At 41.7% G+C, this 20,374-nt stretch overlaps 1 protein-coding gene across 1 annotated transcript in view; it reads right to left on the minus strand.

Annotated features, from left to right (window-relative positions):
- RPS6KC1 (ribosomal protein S6 kinase C1) overlaps positions 1-20,374 on the minus strand; it is a 122,723-nt gene that overhangs the window by 48,364 nt on the left and 53,985 nt on the right. The window contains exons 8-9 of the mRNA XM_056852992.1: positions 14,667-14,788; positions 11,155-11,247 (exon numbers count right to left, since the gene is read on the minus strand). Coding sequence (XP_056708970.1) covers positions 11,155-11,247; positions 14,667-14,788 — 215 coding nt within the window. The remainder of the gene's footprint in view (positions 1-11,154; positions 11,248-14,666; positions 14,789-20,374) is intronic.

The raw sequence follows: 20,374 nt of genomic DNA on the forward strand, positions 1-20,374 counted from the left end.
AGTTTTGAGAAATCGTTTTGGAGCATTGCATAGACATTTTGGGATTTTACTATCCTGAATAATCTGGAGTAATCCACAAGTTTGAGCACTTCAGTGTTCGTGCCCGACTTGAGAAAATTTATGAAGATAAACACCTACATATCAGGGGTGCTAAGAGCCCGCCCCCCTCCAAAACCACAATCAACATGTTTAAACAGCCTTTTTTTTAATTCAAACGTGACTTCTGATTTGCTCACAAGCAATACTGTGAAGAGTTCTGCATCTCCATCATGGCAGAATTCTGACTGGCAACCAGGAAACTGCTGATCACAGATGCTTGCATACTATGTCCCAGGTAATTGTAGGACAGCTCTTTCAAACACAACAAAAGCTAACTGAAGATGGGGAAGGTGATGGCAGCAGCGGATGGGGGGAAGCCACAAGAAAGCAGTGGGAGAATGCACACAGGCAACCGAGAATATATGTGAACTGCTCAAATACAGACCAAAAGTACGTCAGACATTCCACTATGTTGATTACAAATTGTGGACAGCTTGTGAACTGATTTGCTTGAAGGATCAACTTTCCCTGCTATCCACAGGCTTGCTGAATTCTCAGAAAAATCCAAAAGGTTGGTTTGACAAAGCCTTTTGTTGTTGTTGCAGAAGTCATGCTGAATCTCCCTTGGCAAGGCTTATTCTTCTATCTTTAATAATGTTTCCCACCAGTATACCTAGAGGCTAATCTCTCTGTAATTTTCTGGCTCCCTTATTAAAAATTGGTGTTACGTTGGTTATTTTCTAACACTCTGATCAGGAGGTCAATTTAAGTGACATGCAAATGTTGTCATGAAATTCGCATATTTTATTAGGAAAGCGGCATCTTCTCGTTATACTATACACACACGTGTAGGTACAGTCAGTTCCACATCTAATACAACCTTTCAACCATTTCAACAGTCCATTTCAGTCCTTCGTGAAAGCACAAGCAAACACAAGTTTTTTTTCCCATTGCTGGATACAGTGGCCAAAAGAAGAAAACCAGTTCCCCTGCTTCAATTCTATTTAGCAGAGGTATTTCTTTTCTTTATGAATTCATTCAGTATGTAAAGTGAATGCAAAATGAACAGCCCAAGGATAAAGCCACTGCACGGAGACCAATCGTATGGATGCTGGGCTACATGACTCCTGTGTGTGGTGAGAGGACAGCTCACCACTTCCTGACGTACGCTATCAAATTTCCAGGTGGTGATGAACCACCGTCTTGGCACAGGCAAGCAGCTGTGATGCGTCGCAGCCTTTCAACAAATGGTTACTCTGCCCAAGCAGCCCACACCATCTCAAATGTTTGCAAGAATCCAGAACTAACAAAATTAGGGTGTGTCTTGACCCAGGGTTACTCACGTTGTGTTAATTCCCACAGCTTTTGAAAGACACGCAGCTTTTCTAAACCAACGCTGAGGCCTTGTATAACTCCAACCACTACCAATATAGATACAGTGTGACTGAAGAAAGTGAGGGGGGACGTGAGGGAGGAGCAAAGAGTAGCCTGAGTTGGGCCAGCTAAGAAACAGCAGTGAACCACACAAATTAGGAAGGTTTCTTACAGAAAATGGAGCATTGGCAAAATATCACCTTATAAAAAGAAATTCAAGGGAAACAACTCTGATTCTGGAAAGGAGAAAACAGGACAATGACCACGAAGGGAGATATCAGGAGACATGAGTCCAATCTAATCACAAGGATATTTTTACCTTGCGAGTGCTTGAAGTAATCATTAAGCCACTGATAGTTAAGGTTGCCAGCCTCCAAGTGGGGGCTGCAGGTCCCCCGGAGAAAATGACAGTTTTGGAGGGTGGCATCAAATCCCTACTGATCTCCCTCCCCTCCCCAAGCTCTACCCGTCCCAGGCTCCGTCCCCAAATCTCCAGGAATCTGGAGTTAACAACCAGACTGATAGTGCTGTAAATCTGAATGTATTGATACTTGTATGTATTGTTATTTGTATGATCACATGATTATGAACCAATTTTTAAAAACAATCCCCTTTTCCAAACGAACATTAGTTAAGATGTTAGGGTTATGTTCTTTAATTATGGCAAACTGATTTAGGGTGATTGTTCAAAGCAACCTGCCAAAATAAACCCTTAAAAAAGCAAGTTATTGGTTATTTATGGGCCTAGTAGTTAGATAATGGAAGAGAAACAACATCACCCATGACTGCCCTGTATGTGGGTGTATGTGTGTGTAGAGAGCCATCAAGTCGCAGCCGACTTATGGCCACCCCAGCAAGCAGCTTTCAAGGTAAGTGAGAAGCAGAGGTGGTTTGCCATTACCTTCCTCTGCAGAGTCTTCCTTGGTGGTCTCCCTTACAAATACTGACCCTGCTTAGCTTCCAAGATCTCATGAGATTGGGCCATATCATGCCCCCTTCCCTCCCCTGCCTTGTATAGCCCACTTTTTTACTTTTACCACCTAAATAATACTTCATATTTTTATGGCTTCAAGGTCTTTTAAATTGTCTGATCAGCTGTTCTCTCACCACAGAACCTCATTTTAAAAGCAAGCTAACCTTGCAGCTTTTCTTAAACAATGTTACGCTACATGCATATCCATGCTAGTCTGCAGCCGAAGTATCAAAGTAACATCTGAGTGAGCCACCTAGGGGGGCAGGGCAGCACACCAGACCCACCACCCAATCCTCCCAAGCAGACTGCGGGCAAGATTTACGGCCTCAAAGACCATCTTATACCTCAACTCTGGTCTCTGTAGTTGGGGCTGGATTTAGCCCCAGGACCTACAGTTGCTGCCCCTTACTCAGCACATCTCCACCAACTTCTTTTCTTCTAGGGGAGGGGCCGTGGCTCAGTGGTAGAGCATCTGCTTGGCATGCAGAAGGTTCCAGGTTTAATCCCCAGCATCTCGAGTTAAAGGGACTAGGCAGGTAGTTGATGTGAAAGACCTCTCCTTAGACCCTGGAGAGCCGCTGCCAGTCTGAGTAGACAATACTGACTTCGATGGACCAAGGGTCTGATTCAGTAGAAGACAGCTTCATGTGTTCTTCAAAAATAAAAAAGACTACTGCAAAGCATTCAAAATGCTTTAAAGTACGCAGATCACATTGAAAAGTACAGCCAGAAAAACCAAGTCAGGGACTTCAAGTGAGCGTGCTTTTGACTATAACTTTACTCACCAAATTGGCAATCTAAAGCGGCCAAATGCATGTTATTCTGCACAAATGATTATAAACTGTACTGCAATAACATGTGAATAATATCTAATACAGTAACATGCTTATTTTGGAGAAAGGCTGCAAAAAAATTACTTTAAAAAATCTAAAGTGCCACTTACATTACCTTACTAAATTTGTGGTACAAAGAAATGCCTGAAAGAAATTAAGAGATGTGTAGCCCTTATGGATGTTTACTACCATGTACAATTATATACAACTGCAGTCTTGGTTCCATATAACAGGTTTAGGTGAGGATGGGTGCTAATGAAGTCAAAACTCCTTCTCTCCCCTGAACCCAACCCAGGGCAAAAAAAATTCTAAGGCATTATTTTAAACAGGCGCCTACAATTCCATTTACCAAAAGAGAAAAGAATGGGCTGGGTTGTACACAGTAAACAAAACTGGTTGGTGGATAACCACAATACAGCCTAAAGAAAAAGAGTTGTTTTCAGAAACCTTTAAAACACACAGAAATTAGCAACCGATTCAGTATGCTAATTTTTTTAATTAAAAGATACTTCTGCGGCAAGAGCTCTTTCATATGCACTGCTGACTCTTCATCAAACGCAAAGTTTCCAACTTAACACCAGAATAGCTGGTGGCAGCCTGAAGGTTTACCATCTGCCGCCACCCCAAGTCACGGTGGCCACCTTCAGAACATATGCATCAAAGCGCCAAGATAAGAGACGGAAGGAATACTGCAGAAGTCAGCAGAAGGGGATTCACAGGCCCAGAGGCGGGCAACAGGCAAGCCACCAGAAAGAGCGAATATGGCGAGCCATTAGTCACCTTATGCAACTCCCTGCCAAGGTCACAAGGGACGCGACTGGATGGAGCTACGAGTGAAGGAAAAATGAACCCATCTCGGATTATTTTTAAAGTAGACAAAGTAGACCTAACAACTTCAATAAACGCTACCCACTGTATTTTAAGGACACTGTTTTTATTTGACCTGCTCTAACAATGTAAGCAGCTCTCTTCTTTATACTCACAACCCCTCCTTTGCTTCAGCAGCAAGTCTCTCTTGCCTGGGTAAAGCAATCATTGCCAGAGCAAGCAAGGAATAGATATTTTAAAGAGATCGTTTTGCTGTGCCATTCTAAGCAGAGCGACACCTTTCTAAATCCATTGGATTCAATGGGCGTAGAAGAAGAAGAGTTGGTTTTTATATGCCGACTTTCTCTACCACTTAAGGCAGAATCAAACCGGCTTACAATCACCCTCCCTTTCTCTCCCCACAAGGGGTGTCACTCTGTTAAGGATGGTCCTGATAGCCACTTAGAACAGACTGGTGTAACAGAATAACTCCTCCTCCTTCCTTGAGATCCCAGGATGAGCAAAGGGTATGGCCGGCCCAGCAGCGCTGACAGATGGTGGGAAGAATCCAGCTCCCTTCCTCAGGGTTCCAAAGTGACAGGGGAGGGCCTCTCATCCCCACATTCACAAGTGACCCACATGCATGTATGAACCAGCCTGCAATGTCAGCTGATAAAGTTACATTTCACGGAGCTTCTTTTCTGCTTAAGGGAGCTTCCCTCGCCCTGTCATTGAAATTCATATTGGCATGATCTAAAACAGAATGTCATTCTCACCTCAGGCAACAATAGTTCCAAGTAACCATTGCCCTTCACATCTCATTTAAAGGGTTGTAGGCCTCTCCCCCCCTTTCTCTGCTCTCTTCTCTTCCTCCCACAAATCTTACTTTTTAATTCACACACACACCCCGCCTTACTCCACAAAGCTCAGGACAGTGTGCACAGTTCACCTCTCTACCATGTTATCTTCACAACAACCCAGCCGAGCTGAGACAAAGCGACCAGCCCAAGGCCAGCCTGTGAGCTTCCTGGAAGAAATAGGCCCTGGTCAGCTATAAATTAATCTGGCAACCCCTGTGGTAAACAGAGATTGTGCAATTCTGATCTGTCTCATTTCAGACTGCTGGAAAAGAGAAGGAAATTTGGGAATATCTGAACAAGACCTGGGCTGAGTACCTGCCCTTTGCTTTCTTGCAGGTTCTTCAAGCCTGGGCCAGACTAGAGGTGCAAGCCAATGGGCCAGAACAAAAGGAATCTGGGCCCTTGGATCTTAACCTGTGGCCCTGTGAGAGCCATGGCATTAGAACCAGCACCAGCCTGGGAAATTCTCTGTGACTCATCACCCGCTGTAGAATTCTGCTAGGGGCATGTTATATATTTTTTGTTCAAGTTGTATTTTTCATATTCTAAGCCGCTTAGACTCCCCAGTGTGGGAGAAAAGGCAGTTTCAGCATAGGTTTTTCCTCCCCTTCCTGCTACCCAAGAACATTTCAAGGCTCTGGAGTACAGATGCCAAACTCATGAGTGTCAACACCAGTGATACATAGAACTAGTTTAAGAAATGTCGTTTTAGTTTAGTTCCTGCATTGGTTTCTTAGCACCACCTTGCTGGAAATGCATCATCATACTGAAAGATTCCACAGAGTACTCAGGAAGCAGGGTAATTAACTTGCAGTTTCGAAAGGTTAAATGTGTTCTTTTTCAAAGGCAGATTAATAGTTGCATTTACCATAATACACAAGAGTATACTATAATTAAATAATAATAGTGCCATCCAGCTCTTGTTAAAGTTAGTGGCAACAATCATACCGATTTTTGACAGAACTAGACAACACCTCTAATTTATTTTAAAAAATGGAAAATGTTGGAGCTAACATAGGAAGAAACTTTGATCTCTAAGAAGTAGAAAAGCATATTTTAAAAGAATTTTTAAAGCAAATACAAAAAATAATACATAGCAAGTATCCAACTGGATCCTTTCTATGTATTATTTTAAACTGGATATCAGTTCTTTTACAAATGGTATTTCAGAATTCTAAAAGCAGGATAATGCAAATTAAGGTCATATATATTATAATCTTTGGAATAACCCTTGTGAATTACAACCCTGCACGTTTTATGCAGGGGTATCAAACTTTTTCACTTTAATTTTACATCTTAAATTGCACTGGAGAGGGAACATAAAGTGATATGGCACATGTTTTGATGTTCACAGATTCAAATCCCAGCATACCCAGCTATAAGATCTCAAGCTATAAGATCCCAGCCCCAGGATGAGGTGATGGCTGCCAACATGGAAGGGTTTAAGAGGGGAGTGGACATGTTCATGGAGGAGAGGGTTATCTATGGCTACTAGTCAAAATGAATACTAGTCATGATGCATACCTATTCTCTCCAGTATCAGAGGAGAGCATATTATATTAGGTGCTTTGGAACACAGGCAGGATGCTGCTGCTGCAGTCGTCTTGTTTGTGGACTTCCTAGAGGCACCTGGTTGGCCACTGTGTGAACAGACTGCTGGACTTGATGGGCCTTGGTCTGATCCAGCATGGCTTTTCTTATGTTCTTAAAAATCAGGACTGGAACAGACCTCCACCTGAAACCTTGGAAAACTACTACTAGCCATAGATGGTGCTGGTCTAAAGGTACCTCAATATGGTTCAGTATAATGCAGTTCTCTGTGTTCATATGCCAGGCTGCACATGGAAGCCTCTTAGCAAGAGACGTCAAGGTTTTAAGAGATACAAAACATAATCCTATGCAGAGTTACTCCAGTCAAAGCCCATTGATTTCAGTGGATTTAGAATGGAGCAATTCTGCACAGGATTGAACTGATAGCTACTTAACACCGGAGGTACTGAGGAGACAAAAGGAGAGTAATTGGAGGGGAAGATCGTACATGGGCTGGCAGCATACCAGTGTGTAAAGGGAAGGTTATTTGCAAGAACAATCAATATTTGAAATGCACAATTAAGTTTACATCAACGAGAGACATTAATAATCCCAGCTCAACAACTTATGCTTCATTCATAGGTTTCCCTTTACCCTCACCCCCGTTTTATCTCTTGAACTCCCAAGTTGCTTTTTATACATAGACCTATTTACCAAGTTTTAAAAAAAAGAATTTGGGAGCTGATGCAGAAAACCCTGGAAACACACAGCTCAACAACTGCCAGGGTCACTAATGAGAAACAGCTCACCAGAACTGCAGTCACTATCTTTTGCTGAGTTATACCCAGTGATGAATGTTAAGAGTTCAACTACATTAAACAGTTGTTCTGTGAGGGAGATGAGGCAGCAGCAGAGAATTTTCAACATCTTCACCAAATTTCAGCTCCTGATAATGATGTTCATAAGCGCACTTTGCCACATAAACCTGTCATCTCATGGACATTATGCCAGGACATTGTATGGCAAATCCAAAGAAAGAGTATTCAATGTGGACTGACTCTCACATACAATTTGGAACTCATTTCCCCTTCCCCTAGCCATCATTTTCACTGCAAATGAAACCATGGTAAACTTTTTACCACTTATTGTTTAAATTTCAGTAGGACCATAATGGACCAAATGAAACAATTACAGACTGTGGCCACCAGTTGCCATCTGCAGCCTAGAGACTACCTGCCTGGTCCCCAGAGGCAAGAATCGCTTCCGGGGCAACAACCAGTGTCCTTCCACACTGGTTGCCTTGTCTTCCTTTGCTCTCTGCTTGCCAACAAGAAAGAGATTGGAAGGAAAAGGGGGAACAGCCTAGAAAACTCCTCTTTGTTTGCCCAACCATGAATTTGCCAATCAGGGAGGGGGTATTTATGGACTAGAAGGCTGTGAATGTTGCCTTTGGTTTGCTAACGGACAGCATCTCAAACTCATCAGCAGATGCAGCCAAGCTCTGTTTTATGCTCCAGCAATGGATGAACCCCAAGACCTAGAGCTGTCTGCTCCACTCCTCCTGGTGACAGATCAGGAGGTTAAGTAGCTCCTGGACCGTCCCATAGTCTTACAGATTTATATAGTATACACAGCTGAAAGCTATCATCAGCCAATCAAGTTGCTCTTTCCATCTAGGCTTTTTCATAAATATACAAAGAAAGAAACACCAGACCAAATGAGAGACCCTTAGTAGCAGATTCTGACAGATGCTGACATACAAGCCTGACCTAGTGCCACTGAAGAAAATGGACCTAAATTGACTCAAATCTAAGTGCTCAGGCTCAAGAAGTTTGTCATTCAGGCAGCCAGATATTACTGAAAGGTCTCTTGGTACTGCAAATTTAGTTCATGCATCATGACAGAAAAAAGAGATTTTACTAGTTATTCTCAAAATCACAAATTCATGGCATGAAAGCTATCATATACGTTAACCCAGATGTGTCCCTATGTTCGCAGGGGAGCCCTGGATATACTTCAGCTTCCTGACAAAGAACACTCCTTCCTAGCATAGAGATTTATTGTGGGGCACTGATCTGACAAGCCTCCAGACTGAGGGGCTACAGTTAGGAGGAACAAACAAGTAGCCACCTGTTCCTTCCATCCTTCTCAGCCTAGCATACACAACCCCTTCCTTGGAACGGCCTATCCCAATAGTAATAAATGTGAACCATCCACAGCAGCCACGAGACTCTCAGTGGCTGAAACTAGAGACGATGCATTAGGAACAGGGAACTCTTCAGAAGGAGAATCATAGAATCACAGAGTTGGAAGGGACCACCAGGGTCATCTAGTCCAGGAGAAAGAGAAGTCTAGTCTACTCTAGTCTAGGAGAATGAGAAGGAGAACGAGAGTTGGTTTTTATACCCCAATTTTCTCTACCTTTAAGGAGTCTCAACCAGCTTACAATCACTTTCTCTTCCTCTCCCCACAACAGACACCTTGTGAGGTAGGTGGAGCTGAGAGAGTTGGGAGAGAACTGTGACTAGCCCAAGGTCACCCGGCAGGTTTCACGTGGAGGAGTGGGGAAGCCAACCCGGTTCACCAGATTAGAGTCTGCAGCTCTTAAACACTATAGTAAAACATGAAAGGATGTTCACTTTTCAAGGGCTTTCTTCTGAACTGGGCTCTCTTACACTGAAGAACCATTAGCACTCTTTGAAAATGGTATACCTTGGAAATGGTGCATTCTCTCATTTTGGGGAGTGGGAGGAGGGCAGGGTCTTAGGCATTTGTTAGCCTTGTTTATGGATTTATGTAAGTGATATTCCCATATATAGTGTAGTATGTTGCAGGATGGGAGCATGTAAATTACATATATTTTATTGCATGTTGCATTTCTTTGGAAGCAACTTTAAACAAGTGAAAGGGAGGATACATTTACTAATGAATAAATCTATCACAAATATTTAAATACTATTTTTCACGCACGGTCAAAGTGCTTAACGTATGCAACATACATAATCTGAACCATTTTTACAACCCTGTAAAGGAAGGCAATATTGTTATTGTAAGAGTAGTTTGCCTGAGGCTGCCCTGTAAGGTAAACCAACATGTGAACCAGGTACATCTCCTTCAGAGCCCCAGTTCCCCATTATGGTCTTAAGGAAGATCAATCCCAGACTTTAAAGCAGATATTAACATGACATCACCTCACCAGGAGAAACACACGGGGTGCTCCAAAAATTTGGGGAATTAAATGCCAAATTAATACATGGGCTTTACAATTTCCACTGCCATTGTCTCATTAGCATGCCTCCCAAATTTTACTTAATGGTTAATAACTAATTGACAATATTAAGTCAGAACACTCACTTTAACGGGTGCATTTCTTTTGGTCTCTCAATTAGGCTTACAAGAGCCACATCTGGTTCATTATTGTTTACTTACAGCAAACAGAAATTATCTTGGGATCTGCAAGCGTTTTATATAAGCTTGCAACAACAAAAAAAGGAGCGGGAGGAGTGGATATCTTGTTCCCTCCCGAGTTCTTAATTTCTTGGGGTGGGGGTTGAAAGGAAAACACTCCTCCCCACCCCCCGTATCTCTTCGTTTCTCAAATATTCTCCTTACCCTACCAACACCACAAAACTTGTATATATGTTTCCCCATTATGTTGCCTTTTTGCTTAGGGTTGAAAGAGCAAAACCACAAGCTGTCCTCAAGCACATGATAAAACTCTATCCATTGCATTTGTCAAGCGTAATGTTTTTTGCAGCCACTGGTACTTACCCGCATAGATGCAAAGTGAATTAGGATACTAAAGGATATGCAGTCACTTGGGACTTCTGTTGGTGTAACACACTCTCCATATGAACCCTTACAGAATTATTTGTTTTGGGATCTCACACATGAAAAATGACATAAGTGGTCATGAATATGAATTGGGGGGAATAAGTGAGAGGTTATCAAACTAATGGTCATACTTTTTTCTTGACTACTCTTAGCCCTTATACCTGAGCACCTACCCACCTGTTTCAATAGTTTGGCATTGACCTGACAGGAAAATTACACTGTAGATGCCCTTGATAAATAGATATAAAATGTCTGCACAGCTCTAATGTAGATACACTGGGGTAAAAGGTGTGTGTGTGAAAGGAATCCATGGTTCAATATTATGAACAATCTCTCAAACCACAGACAAATCCAAGGTCCAAAGATCACGTAACATGTACACTTACAGTGTGATCCGAAGCAAAGTTACACCCTTGTAAACCCAATTACTTCAGAGGACCTAGAAGAGTGTAACTCTGTTCAGGATGGTTCACTGTTAAGAACTTACCATTATTTGCAATAACCCTCGAAAAGGACCCCCTCTTCCTGAGGGACATACTGCATCATTTCCTATCTTGCATTATTTTGAAATGGTCATCCGTCTGAATACCTTGGAAACTTATTGACACACTCTAGCGACAGTGCTGTAATCAGGACATTTCTTTTTAAAAACCAGGCCCTTTCTCACAGAATGGCACCAAACAAGTGCCTTATTTCCTTAGCTCCAATATATTTTGCATGACCTTACTTGAATTGCTTAGATAAAAGCCTTTTTTCCCTTCTACTTTTGTTATTTTAAAGTGCAGATGCATTTGAGTCATTTTCCCCCTTTGTTTCATATCCTTAAGATCCGCAGCTTCAAAGACAGAATGTCAGCATGCAGTCGATTTATGACTGAACTCTTGAAGAGACACTGAAGAATTACCTTGTCAATCACCCCAAGGACTCTAAAGGCCTTCAGTTCCTCGGCAGGGCTCCTTAGGTTCCAAGAGGGCCTTGAACTTAGTGATCCTGGAGGCTAATGGAAGATATCAAAGATTACAACATCAATCAGGGTGGTACTTGAAGGAAGACTGCCTGCTGAAGCAAATGCCAGGCTGAAGGAAACTAAATTTATCATAAATCAGAGAGAGAAGATGAAAGAAGTTTGCTGTTTGTCCTTAATGCAAAAAAATGAAAAATAAAAGAGAAAAAGTTGATAGTAAATAAATCGCAGGGACACTGAAAGCAGAAATATAGCAAAAGAAATATTAATATTTAAGATATATTTAGACAATTTCTCAACTCTTTGTGCAGGAAGAAAACTTGGGACCATTCCCAAACACCCCATCCATACCCAGTGCTCAGGTTTTGAAGGAAGAAAAACAAAAAAATAGAATTACAAAAAGTTTAAGGCTATAGCATGCAGTGTTCTGTGCAATTCCTTGTTACATGTACCATAAATCCTTATGCAATAGGGGAAAAGAACACTGTGATCTTCAGAGTTACCAGGCTTAAAACTATGAATTATAAAAATCAAAAATAAATGGCACTGTAGGTCTCTGACTATAACTACATTTACAAGGAAGTATATTCCATCTTTAAAATGGAACTCGATTCCAAGGGGGTGTGCTTGGGTCACAAGTCACTTTAACAGTGGGCAGAAGAAAACATTAATCCACTCTCCACATATGATAGGCATGCCCATAGGGGGAGGGGGATGATCACTAAATTCAAGAGCAGATATCCATAGCTTATTAGACTCTGTTACTTGTTACCAGTTAAAGATCCATGGAGTATACTTTTAAATTATTTACTGGAACACAACAATGTATGCGGAAGCAGAAAGAAAGCATAGTAGCGCTATGACAAAAACCTTCAATACTAAGTATGGCTTCCACTCCTTGAAAATGCAAAAAAAAATAAACAAATTACCTTGCAACACATGTTATAAAAAGAGATGTGTCCAAAAATAAAAAGCCATCTTGTGGCACCTTAAATACTAACAGCAACAAAAAAAAAATCTGTGCTATTTTAGTCTGCAAGATACCACAAAAGCCCTGCTTATTTTTGCTGTAACAAACCAAAACAGCTAGCCCTCTAGGTTAAAAAATAGCACAGGACGATATGCAAGACTCAAAACATGTTAGGATACAACCTTCTAAGTTAATTTTTTCTCTATCAGTTTTTCTATTGGCAAAAGTAGGAGAGAAGGTCCCGTTTGATCACTGAAAAGGGTATGCTTGGGATTATGGGACCCATGTGAAATAAAAGCTATGTGAGCTGTAGTGAATAAGGGACTTAGGCAAGATCAAGCAGAAAAGCTGGCAAAATGCAGCCCAGCACATGTCACATGATTAGTGGTCTAATGTAAAGGTGAGCTAAATATTTTTACATTTTAATTTGCAAGACAGAAGGGCAGAGCAATCCTGGGGGCAGATAGTAGACGCATGCCTGGGGACGGTGCAGCTGGGCCACCTCCTGATTGGTTTGTTGCCCTGCGACAAGCAAACCTATTTTTGTTAGCATAAATCCCCAGCACTGGCATAAGTCGCCCTGCACCAGCGTAAATACCCATTTAGGCGACATAAGTGATACTTACGCCAGGGCAGGGATCACACCATATCCAGACCCCTTTCACCCCCACCCTTCAGGATTGCACTGGTAGTCAGAAGGGGAGAAAATAATTCAAAAGAAATTATTCAGTTTAGAGAATATTCACATGTTTCAGGCCTGTTTGCCATTGTTTCCTCTAGCTGCTGCACCATTTCTTTTCCTATGCAGGGCTTCTTTCGCCAACCCCAAATGATGCTATGTAGCCAAATTTGATTATATGCTGTCATCACTGACTGTAAAGGAAGCCAACTGAAAGTGAGAACAATGTTTCCAAGAAAAGGTAAACACTCTATGCAATCAGCAAAGAATTATAAAAAAGGTAACAATGTAAAAAAAAATTTTTAATGAAATGGAAACTTTTGACTTCAGATTCTTTAGTGTGTACTTTCACTTTTCTTTTTTGCCATCAAGTCACAGCTGACTAACAGTGACCCCGTAGGGTTTTCAAGGCAAGAGATGTTGACAGGTGATTTGCCATTGCCTCCCTCCGAGTCATAATCCTGGTGTTCCTTGGAGGTCTCCCATCCAAATACTAGCCAGGGTCAGGGCTAAGAGTGTGTGACTGGCCCAAGGTCAGCCACCAAGTTTCCATGGCATGAGGGGATCTGAACCTGGATCTCCCAGGTCCTAGTCTGACATCTTAACCACCACACTGGCTCTCTTTCACTTGGCAACACGTAAAAGCCCCTAACCATGAGCCCCATTCATATAGTATTGAACTCTTTGCTAGACTGTACAATCACCCAAATGCCTTTGCGCTCCTGAAGTCCAAGGAGTTTGCCTAAAACAAATTATCTGAAAGTGTGGGATTCACATAACGTGGGTATTGGAAGGAAAGTTGAGAGGTTCTCCTCTAGAAAGTTCTCCTCTAGAGCCAATGGATCAGATCTGAGCATTCGAAGGGTATTTTACTTCTCCAAAAACTATGGGGGACAATGGGGCAAGCATTTCCCAATCCTATTTTCATACCCTTCCCCCATTCCAAGATAGGGCTGTGCCACCTGCAAAACTTAAGGAGCCGGGGTGGGATTATTAGGATTGCGGTAAATGCTCCCACATAAGTACACTATATTGTCCAGACACAGCAAACAGCCACCTTAGGGAAAATAGTTTCATCTCAAAATCCTATCTGAAGACTATTGGAGAAGACATTTCTTTTTTTTTCTTTTTTTCCCACCTGAAAACTGAGGGGGGGGGAAGTAATTGCTATCCAGTTATGAGGATTAATTTTCCCCTTTCCCAATTCACAGCAACTAGCTGCCTTCAACTATTCTTAGGGTTGTTCAAAGTAAGATGAAAGACTCATTTGCCCTTTTGTGTCCTTCTGTGATACAAATGTAGACAGACAGGAAATTTGGAACTTTTAATGTTTGCTACATGAGAGCAGTCATCGACAATCACACACAGTTTCGTGTGACTGCAGCAAAAGACATCTAAGCTAAGAACAGAAAGGTCCTCAGGGAATTTTTTGTTGGGGAAGGGCAACGGCAAGATTTGTTAAAGGCTATCTTCAGTCTGAATTCCAAACACAAAAAAATCCAGTTTCATAAATGATTAACTATGGGCGAAGCTAGACAGACACAAGGTGGTCTGTGATCTGATATTCATACTTTTTATAGAAAAAGTATCCATGATCCTTTTATCATGCTCGTGTCCATGAGGTTGGGGCATGAGTCCAAATGGAAGTGTAGTGCTCCAGAGACCTTTGATCCATATTTGTACATATTTGCTTAATTTGCAAAATTCATTCTGCTAATCCTCAACTGCTTGAATTTCCTATTGGGGGAACACACAGAGTTACAAAGACAACCCCAGAAAGCTCTAATTATTTTGGGAACCTACCCCACAAATTGATCCATCTTCTGATGAGGGTCTACAATAAAGGCTGGAAATTTTTTCTGCTCTCATCAGATATTCCGAGGTCTTTCTCTTCACCGCTTCACGACGGGTTGGACTTGACTCCCCTAAGTGGCATAAGAGAATATATTGTTAATGAGTAATATTCAACCTTTTCCCTTCTAAGCATACTTTAGTTTAAGTCAGCGGCTTAGAAAACGTGTTCCAGAGAATGCTGGGGTACACTGGAAGCTTATTAGGGATTCCTCAGTGGCAAATGTTCCTTGAGTTTGCCCATCTAGCTATAGATCATCCCTTTCAATATGTACTTATAGGAACTGTGCAGACACACTCACAATTCACATGGCGCGATGATGAGCCCCAACCAGCCTGACAGATGCCCTATGCAAACTAATCCCATACCCCTACACACACTAATCACATATCCCTAGATATGCCCCAGAATACCACAGAATACACAATGGTCCATTGGCAGACAAGACTACAGGGGAAATGTTCCCTCAAACTAGACTGTGTGTAAATAAATGAATGAGTCAAGCCAGTGCTGTCAAAATATTTTCACCCCACTTTTCCTAACCTTCAAGACAATTGACAACAAATTAAACAACCATCACAAACTTTATTATTAACCATTCAATCAAATTCAAACTTTGGCCATTAAAATAGAATGCATCTCAGCAATTTTAATGTTATAGACAAAATATTTTCAGTCTTATATCCCACCCTCCCCAACACAATAGGGTTGCCAACTCTGGCTTGGGGAAATTCCTGGAGATTTGGAGGGGGCACCTTGGGGAGAATTGCATTTGGGGAGGTCAGTAATTAGGCCGGGTGATGTAATTAGGCGTACTATTACTGCTTGCACACTACTGTCTTTTTAGTGCCATCTATGTTATACTGCTTTAAATTTTAGTTTTTAAGTTACGTATTTATTCAGGGTATTTTAATTTGTTGTTGCCTGCCCTGAGTACTGCTGTGCAGGGGAAGGGCGGGTTATGAATATAACTATAGCTAGCCTGATCTCGTCAGATCTCAGAAGCTAAGCAGGGTCAGCCCTGGTTAGTATTTGGATGGGAGACCACTAAGGAAGTCCAGGGTTGCTATACAGAGGAAGGCACTGGCAAACCACCTCTGTTAGTTTCTTGCCTTGAAAACCCCAAAAAGGGTCGCCATAAGTCGGCTGCGACTTGACGGCACTTTACACACACACACACACACACATAAATAAATAAATTTTAAAATACAGTCCATCCTCCAAAGCTGCCATGTCCTCCACGGGAACTTATCACTATAGTCTGGAGATCTGTTGTAACTCTGGGAGAACTCCAGGCCCCACCTTAAGGTTGGTAACCCTAATGAAGTGACCATTTTCAATGGGAAGAAAAACAACATAAAGGAACTAACCAACCCAGAGAACAACACAACGAAGTTGTGATCAGGAAAAAACACAACTACAACTCAAACCAAAACAGAACCAAACAACAGATTCTTCATCTGGTACCCAGCCATTAACCTGGAGGACAAAGAAAACAGAGATCTATTCCCTACATTTTTATGCACCTCAGAAGGCAGAGGCACCTAGAGAATGGCCTCTAGGAAAGATCTTGATGAACAACAACTCAATACCAGAAGACAGTCAAAGGGGTACATCAACATCCACACTTTGAAATGTGGCTACTGCCCAGAGACAAAGTGGCAATCAATATAAGTCATCACCAATGAACCCATTTTTATAAATGGGTTCTCACATTTTTATAAAGCTAATGCCATTTTATCGTAACAGTAAAGTCCTCTCTATGGGTTGGATCCAATCTAAATTTTTCAGTGGTGGAACGGAACCTTCCAGCCTACCTCCTCCCACTGATCTCTGCAAACATGTTGACCCTGGGGGATTGTGGGTCCTGAGGAAAATAGGTATCTATGGCCAACCATTCAGATGTTAATAAGTATCACTCTTCCAGCATTCAAGGCAGTCTTAAGCAAAAGACAGACAGAGAGCCTGGCTACTGATAACTATGGCTTGTAATATCATTGGCACAAAGAAATGTCTCTCATTCTCTAACTACATAAATATCAACCACCACAAAGAGACACAGCCGTTTTTAATTATTCCTAAATTTTGAAATACATATATGAAGGGAGGGGCTGTGGAAGTAGAGCATCTGCTTCGCATGCAGAAGATCTGATCCTTGGCAGCTTCAGTTGAAAAGATCAGGAAGTAGGGAAAGTAGAAGGTGTCTGCCTGAAACCCTGGGAAGCTTCTGCCAGTCAAAATAGCTATCTCAGTATAAGACAGCTTCATGTGTTCATGTATGCTTTTATTTTCAGGCATTCACAAACTTCATCCAGGATTATCAGAATTCATCTCTCACCAAATTTTGGACATTCCCTTTTGACATTTCTATCACTATACATATACACCTCACACTGTAATAGCTTATTTAATAACATTTTCTAATTGTATATTTGAATATTACATAAAATATATATAAAACATTTGCATTAAGAAGCCAAGGTTTATAATTCCTAAATAAATATCCCTTTTCCTATGCTCAAGGCATTCTGAATTGAAAAGGAGGGGAGAAGTATAGATAACTACTGCTTGTAATATAATTGGGACAAAGAAAGTGCTCTATCTCTGCATAAATATCAATCACCACAGACACAGAAATTAACAATTCCCAAATTTTAAAATCCATACATCCAACACATGAGATCTTCAATAGGACATGTAAGTCCTTGCAATATCTCTAAATACACATCTTAAGTTTTTCAAACTTGGAGAATTAAAAAAAAAGAAATAGCTGTGTTAACCACATTAAAGTACTTAAATATTCTTCATAGTTTATAATGCAAGGTCATTCTACTTCAAGAAAAATATTCATTTTCTATTTAGATGTTTTCCTAGATAGCAGAAGATATTTGTGCTTCATTTGATAAAAACCAAAGCTTTGCACCCAAATCAGATTTTTTTTTAAAGAGCAATGTTGTTTTAAATGATTAAAAACTACCCTCCCCTGAAGAAAGATATAAAAAGTGTGGTAATGTTGATGACAGACCTCCAAATAAAAACCCTTCGAGATTCCTCCTCTCTCCCTTTCTCTCTTTCTCTCTCTCCCCATTTGCTATACAGCAGCTGCGCCTCGCACAAATTCACATGAATGAAAATATTTAGGCGAGAATCCACCCCCTTAGCTTGTTTTCCATATGACTTTCCTGTAATTATTTTGTAAACTGTTCGCACAACAATATATAAAAACATCTGCAAAAACAGGTAATTAATGTGTCAAGCTAAACTAATGCATTTTTATGGTGGCCATGCTTCGTCAACTGTAATTATAACTCTTTTTAAGCAAATGATGATGTGTTTGTTGCAATGTGAAAGTGGTTATTTTAGATGCTCTGTTCACCGTTACTGCAAACAGAATATTAAAAAAGGGGGGAGGAACAACAACTCTACAGCTACTACACCATAGGCTTCTATCCACATGGAAGTGTTTGCCTCCTCTGTTGCAAACAAACCTTATTCTATTAAAGAAATAACATTTCTATTTGCGTCACCATCTGAATTGATCAGGATAAAATGAACTCTTCTTGACCACTGAAGAAGGAGCACAGTTAAGCCGATCACTGCAGACCTCTGTTTCCAAAAGCTGCCTCACAATGTTGTGTTTGTTACTGTTGCAGTGGACACACGCCAAGGTCACACAGCCCACCATAGCCTCACAGCGCAGGTCCCGGGAGTGTTAAGGAACCAGCGTGTGTGTCCTTCGTAATCTAGGGGTTACTGCAACGACAAATCCTAGTTGCCCCATAAAGGGTAAAAAGGCTAGAACACAGAACCTTCGTAATCTCCTCAAGGACCTGATAAAAACCGCCAAGATGAACAGTGGCCTGTTTTCTTCTGATGAGAAGACGTGATTTAGTGCAACTCCTTTCTGCCATTTAGACACCCCCCTTTCCCCCATCTTAGGGAAAGATGCACCGTCAATACTGCTCTCACAGTTCAAAGCTCGGGCCTGCAAGCCCACGTGCGTTAACTCATCACTAAATCCCATAACAAATGGTAGGATGATACACAAAATACTTAACCACCCCCACATGGAAACCTAAGAAGGCATTCAGATCTCCATACACCACTACACAGTGTTGTATAGTTCAAAACCTAGTGGTTATTTCTTACACTGATAGTTGACCTTTCAACTGAAGCACTACTAAAAGCTAACTCCAAACTACTAAAAGCTAGCTCCAAACAATCTTATGACCAAAACAAATGTGAGAGATCTGTGATAAGAATCTCTCGTGGTTTTTCGAACAGCTAATTAGCAGCCCTGTGCTGCTGCTCCGAAGATGGGGAAAGGGACTGTACGGGGCTGCTGACTGTTTAAAAAATGGAGAGAACCCACAGAATCTCTCTTGTCCATTTGGTTTGGCCCTTAGGGGTGTTAAACTAATGGGAAATCTATCCATAGATAGGTATAGTCAGTGTGGTGCAGTGGTTAAGAGAGGCGGACTCTAATCTGGTGAACCAGGTTGGTTTCCCCACTCCTCCACATGTAGCCAGCTGGGTGACCTTGGGCTACTTGCAGTTCTCTCAGAACTCCCTCAGCCCCACCTACCTCACAAGGTGTCTGTTGCGGGAAGAGGAAGGGAAGCCAGTTTGAGACTCCTTAAAGGTAGAAAAAAAATCGGGGTATAGAAACCAACTCTTCTTCTATATTTATATTTACAGGGCTCTCGCTCTGGTTTGGATCTTATAACTTAGCTCTGTGCACCCTTCTCTGTGAGTACTGCTGAGGCCTCCCCTGCTGCGGAGCTCCCTTCCTCTCCTCTGGCAGCAGGCATTTCTGCTAGCGCCCTTCCAATGTTTTTCAAAGAGACCCAAAGCATCTAGCATGAGAGGAAGCAAACTCCAGTTCCCACTGCACATGGAGCGAAGGTATAGGCTTCAAGCCTGTGTGTACAAGTAGAGAAACATACACTTCTGAAACTGTGAAATGATCTGTACATATACAGGTTATACACTGAATTCTACAGAGATTTTTGCATATGAGTCATGATGCATATCTATGCTCTCCAGGATCAGATGAGCATGCCTATTATATTAAAGGTAAAGGTCCCCTGTGTAAGCACCGGGTCATTCCTGACCCATGGAGTGATGTCACATCCCGATGTTTTCTAGGCAGACTTTGTATACGGGGTGGTTTGCCAGTGCCTTCCCCAGTCATCTTCCCTTTACCCCCAGCAAGCTGGGTCCTCATTTGACCAACCTCGGAAGGATGGAAGGCTGTGTCAATCTTGAGCCAGCTACCTGAAACCAACTTCCGTTGGGATCAAACTCAGGTCGTAAGCAAAGCTTTGGACTGCATTACTGCAGCTTACCACTCTGCGCCACGGGGCTCCTGCCTATTATATTAGGTGCTGTGAAACACAGGCAGGACAATGCTGCTGTAGTCATCTTGTTTGTGGGCTTCCTAGAGGCACCTGGTTGGCCACTGTGTGAACAGATTGCTGGACTTGATGGACCTTGGTCTGATCCAGAATGGCCTTTCTTATGTTCTTATGAATTTGCAGTTATTGTATGTAAAATGAACACTTATTTTAGGTATTTTATCACACACTCCAACTTGAAGCTGTCAAGGACAGAGCATATGTCCCTGATACACTCCTGCTATGTGTACCTATTTGATCAT

Source organism: Euleptes europaea, chromosome 7 (genome assembly GCF_029931775.1).
Source record: "Euleptes europaea isolate rEulEur1 chromosome 7, rEulEur1.hap1, whole genome shotgun sequence".
Taxonomy (NCBI): domain Eukaryota; kingdom Metazoa; phylum Chordata; class Lepidosauria; order Squamata; family Sphaerodactylidae; genus Euleptes; species Euleptes europaea.